The sequence below is a fragment of the Penaeus monodon genome, chromosome 10 (genome assembly GCF_015228065.2).
Source record: "Penaeus monodon isolate SGIC_2016 chromosome 10, NSTDA_Pmon_1, whole genome shotgun sequence".
Lineage (NCBI taxonomy): Eukaryota > Metazoa > Arthropoda > Malacostraca > Decapoda > Penaeidae > Penaeus > Penaeus monodon.
Window position 1 is genome coordinate 41,931,625 of NC_051395.1, and position 3,900 is coordinate 41,935,524.

General features: G+C 45.5%; 1 protein-coding gene across 1 annotated transcript in view; it reads right to left on the reverse strand.

The window, feature by feature from the left end:
* LOC119578042 overlaps nucleotides 1–3,670 on the reverse strand; it is a gene marked incomplete at its 5' end in the record, with an annotated part of 8,201 nt that extends 4,531 nt beyond the window's left edge. Inside the window, 2 exon segments of the mRNA XM_037925764.1 lie at nucleotides 1,061–1,216; nucleotides 3,582–3,670. Coding sequence (XP_037781692.1) covers nucleotides 1,061–1,216; nucleotides 3,582–3,670 — 245 coding nt within the window.
* Between the last annotated feature and the right edge of the window lie 230 nt (nucleotides 3,671–3,900).

The window sequence follows — 3,900 nt, forward strand, 5'->3', positions numbered from 1 at the left end:
GGGTTGGGGGGGGGGGGGGGGGGGGGGGGGGGGGGGGGAGAGGGAGAACGGGGGGGGGGGGGTTGGGGGGCTCAACTCACCACCACGGGCGGCCCCGCCTCCACCGCAGCTCCTCTCCGCAGAGTCACGGGCACCTGGCACTGGTAGCTGCCGCGTCCGGGCGAAACTCGCGAACGGGGCCAGGGACGGCAGACAGGTTGTTTATTATCTCCTCAATATTTCTGTAAAACCACACTTCAAAGAGAACGTGTGGGGTCTACGTATTTTCTTTAAGGAGTCGTATTCATGAAAGCATATGCTATATTATCTATCTACAGCTTTACATATCACATTTCTATTATTATTTATTGATTTATAATATATATAGATATAATATATATATAATATAATATATAAATATATATATATAGGGTGGGTGTGGTGTGTATATATATTATATATATAGAGATATAGAGTTATAGATATATAGATAGATTAATATATAGATATATATATACATACATACATAATACATAAATACATACATACATAAACACAAAACATACAACACACACACACACACACACACACACACAACACACCACACACAAAAACACACACAAATATAATATATATATTATAGATATAGATCATATATATATATAAAAGGGTGTGGTGTGTGGGTGTGTGTAGTATGGGTGTGGTGTGTGGTGTGTGTGTGTGTGTGTGTGTGCAATGAGTGTGTGTGTGTGCATGCAAGTGTGTGTGTGCGTGCGTGTGAGACTGCGTGTAGTGTATGTAGGGTGGTGTGTGTGTGATGTGGTGTGTGTGGGTGTGGTGTGTGTGTGGTGTGTGGTGGTGTGTGTAGGTTGTGTGTGTGGTGTGGTGTGTGGGTAGTGGGTGTGTGTGTGTGTGCGGTTGCGTGCGTGCGTGCGTGCGTGCGTGCGTGCGTGCGTGCGTGCGTGCGTGCGTGCGTGCGTGTGTGTGTGTGTGTGTGCACGTGTGTGCTTGTATGCGTGCGTTTCCCTGCTGGACCGTGCCAACGAGCGATCGCGTGCTCCACGCAGGGCCCGCCCCTGACCTGCACCACGTAGTTGTTGCTTTCCGGGTGATGCTCGACGGAGAACCTCGGGTCGTCGGTGATGACGATCTCGCCGTGGGACAGCAGGACGTGGCTGTGCGGGTCGCGCGGGTCCAGCTTCAGCCAGATGGCGGGGCCGGGGACGCCCAGGGCCAGCTGCGGGGGGAGGGAAGGAGGGGAGGGAAGGAGGGGGGGAATGAGGAGAGAGAGAGAGAGGGGACAGAGAGAGAGAGAGAGAGAGAGAGACACAGAGAGAGAGAGAGAGAAGAGAGAGAGAGGAGAGCGAGAGAGGGGAGAGAAGAGAGAGAGAGAGAGAGAGAGATGAGAGAGGAGAGAGAGAGAGAGAGAAGAGAGAGAGAGAAGAGAGGAAAGAGAGAGAGAGAAGAGGGGAGAGAGAGAGAGAGAGAGAGAGAGAGAGAGAGAGAGAGAGAGAGAGAGAGAGAGAGAGAGAGAGAGAGAGAGAAACTCAAGTAATTCTCTGTCTTTGTGAATGCAGAAATGATAAACAGAAATATATAGCTGTGCCTGAACCATTAAGAGTTTCATTAAACTTTCGGTCTCAATTTTTAACCACAACAATGCCTGACAGTCTTCATCACAAAATGCATGACCTTGTTACTGACAATAAAAAATTCTCTCCTCAGAAGCCTTCATTATTAGATATCGAATTATCACAGCCTCTTGAAACCACGGCTTTATCACCTTGTAAAAAAATACAGGCAATCATTAATACCTCCTCTGTCTCTCTCCTTTTCCCCCCACCTCTTTCTTTCTATATGTGCCTCTTGCTCTCTCTCTGTCTCTCTTTCTTTCTATATCTGCCTCTTGCTCTCTCTCTGTCTCTCTTTCTTTCTTTCTTTCTTTCTTTCTCTCTCTCTCTCTCTCTCTCTCTCTCTCTCTCTCTCTCTCTCTCTCTCTCTCTCTCTCTCTCTCACACACACACACACACACACTACACTCTTTACTGACTCATCACCAGACGGCGAATACCAGATGTTTCGCCGCAATGAGAGCTATTTCTTATCAGCAAATAAAATAATGAGTGAGGGAGGCTAATAATTTATAATCTAGGATCTATAATCTGCTAAATAAAAGAAAAGAAAGAAAAGATAAATAGATATTTTTAAAGATGCTCGTGACAAACAAATATCCTTTCCAACGTCTGTCCATTTTCACCTATTTCTCTCTCTTTTTCCCTCATTTCCTTTCTTCTTTATTTCCTGCCAACTATTATTCTGCCTTTTCCCCCCCTCCGGCACAGCGCCTTCCTTTCTCCCTTCGTCACGGAGCCTTCCTCTACCCTGTTCTACACCGGCCTCTCGCTCCCGAACTTGGCACCTCGTAAGTCATAACACTTTCGACTTAACGATGCCTGAAGTGCCACCGGAAGTGCCCGCCAGAATTAGTCGGATCAGCTGTTGCGTTGATGGGATGATGTCCGTGTTGGTGCAGCCTTACTCTCGTCCCTTTGCTAATCACTGCTTTATCTCGTGTTCCCTTTCTCTTCTCTTCTCTTCCTTTGCCTCTACTCTGTTCATTTTCATGTTTCCATCCTCTGTGTTTATCTTTACCAATTCTATTTAGTGCGTCGAGAATTCTTCATTTTTTATGGTGACTGAATTACACTAATACTTTCTATTAGTTTCTAACGTTTAATGTTTTGCTGATGTGTCTACCATTTTTTTTATACATCTTTGCAAAACCTCTACTTTGTATGAAATCCCGTTTTCTGTCTATATCCTTTTTTTTTTTCTGTCATTTACTGTGTTGATATCAAGTAAACTTAAATATCCTAATACGTGGCCCTATCTTTAATCAGCAACATTTCTCATTTCTCTATCTCACGTCCTCCTCCCCACAACAAGGATATATAGAGTCACCCTCGCTATAACGATGCTTTTATTGCTTATCACGTTGTCTGCCGCTCCTGCACCTGCAACCCTCCCCCCCCCCCCATCTGCCGGGGGCTTGAGACGAAGCACCTGCCGCTCCTGTCCGGCTCGATGTGAGGGGGGGGGGGAGGTCTCTCAACTGCCTGTCTCCTGTTCTGCTCTCCTGTTCTGCTCTCTCTGTCTGTCTGCTTCTTCCTCTCACTGCTCTTTAGTCCTTTCCTTTCTCTCTCTTTTCTTAATTCTCTCTTCCTCTCTATTTCTCTTTAATACTCTCCTTTCCTCCATCCTTCTCTCTCTCTCTCTCCTCTCCCTCCCTCCCTCCCTCCCTCTCTCTCTCTCTCTCTCTCTCTCTCTCTCTCTCTCTCTCTCCTTCTCTCTCTCTCTCCTTCTCTCTCTCTCTTTCTCTCTCTCTCTCTTTCTCTCTCCATCAAGTGTTCAGGTCTGTGTACACTGGAAACGCTCAGAAAATCACACAAAAAAAATCCTTTATCTATTCACCTTGACTTAACCGTAGTCCTTATGCTAATCCTCCCCTTAACATAATCCGATCTGCCAAAGCCAAACAAAATAACTGAAATCCCCATCGCTACCTAATCCGAGGAACCGATGCCTAAGGCGCTCAGACTTACCTGGCACTCGAGATGCACGGTGTCGCCCTCCTCCACCGCCGTGCCCGGCTGCCACCGCACCCGGGGCAGCCCGCCGGCGCCCCGCACACCTGTCGGGGGAAAAGATTATAGTCATCTTCTCTTCATCTGCGCTTCATCTCACTGAAACATCATCATTATCGTTAGCATCATTGAAATAATAATAATAATACTTATAATAATAATAATAACAACAATCATGATAGTAATAGTAATAATAATGATGATAACAACTCATAATAATAATAATAATGATAATAATAATAATAATAATAACAAAAATAATAATAATATAACTTAT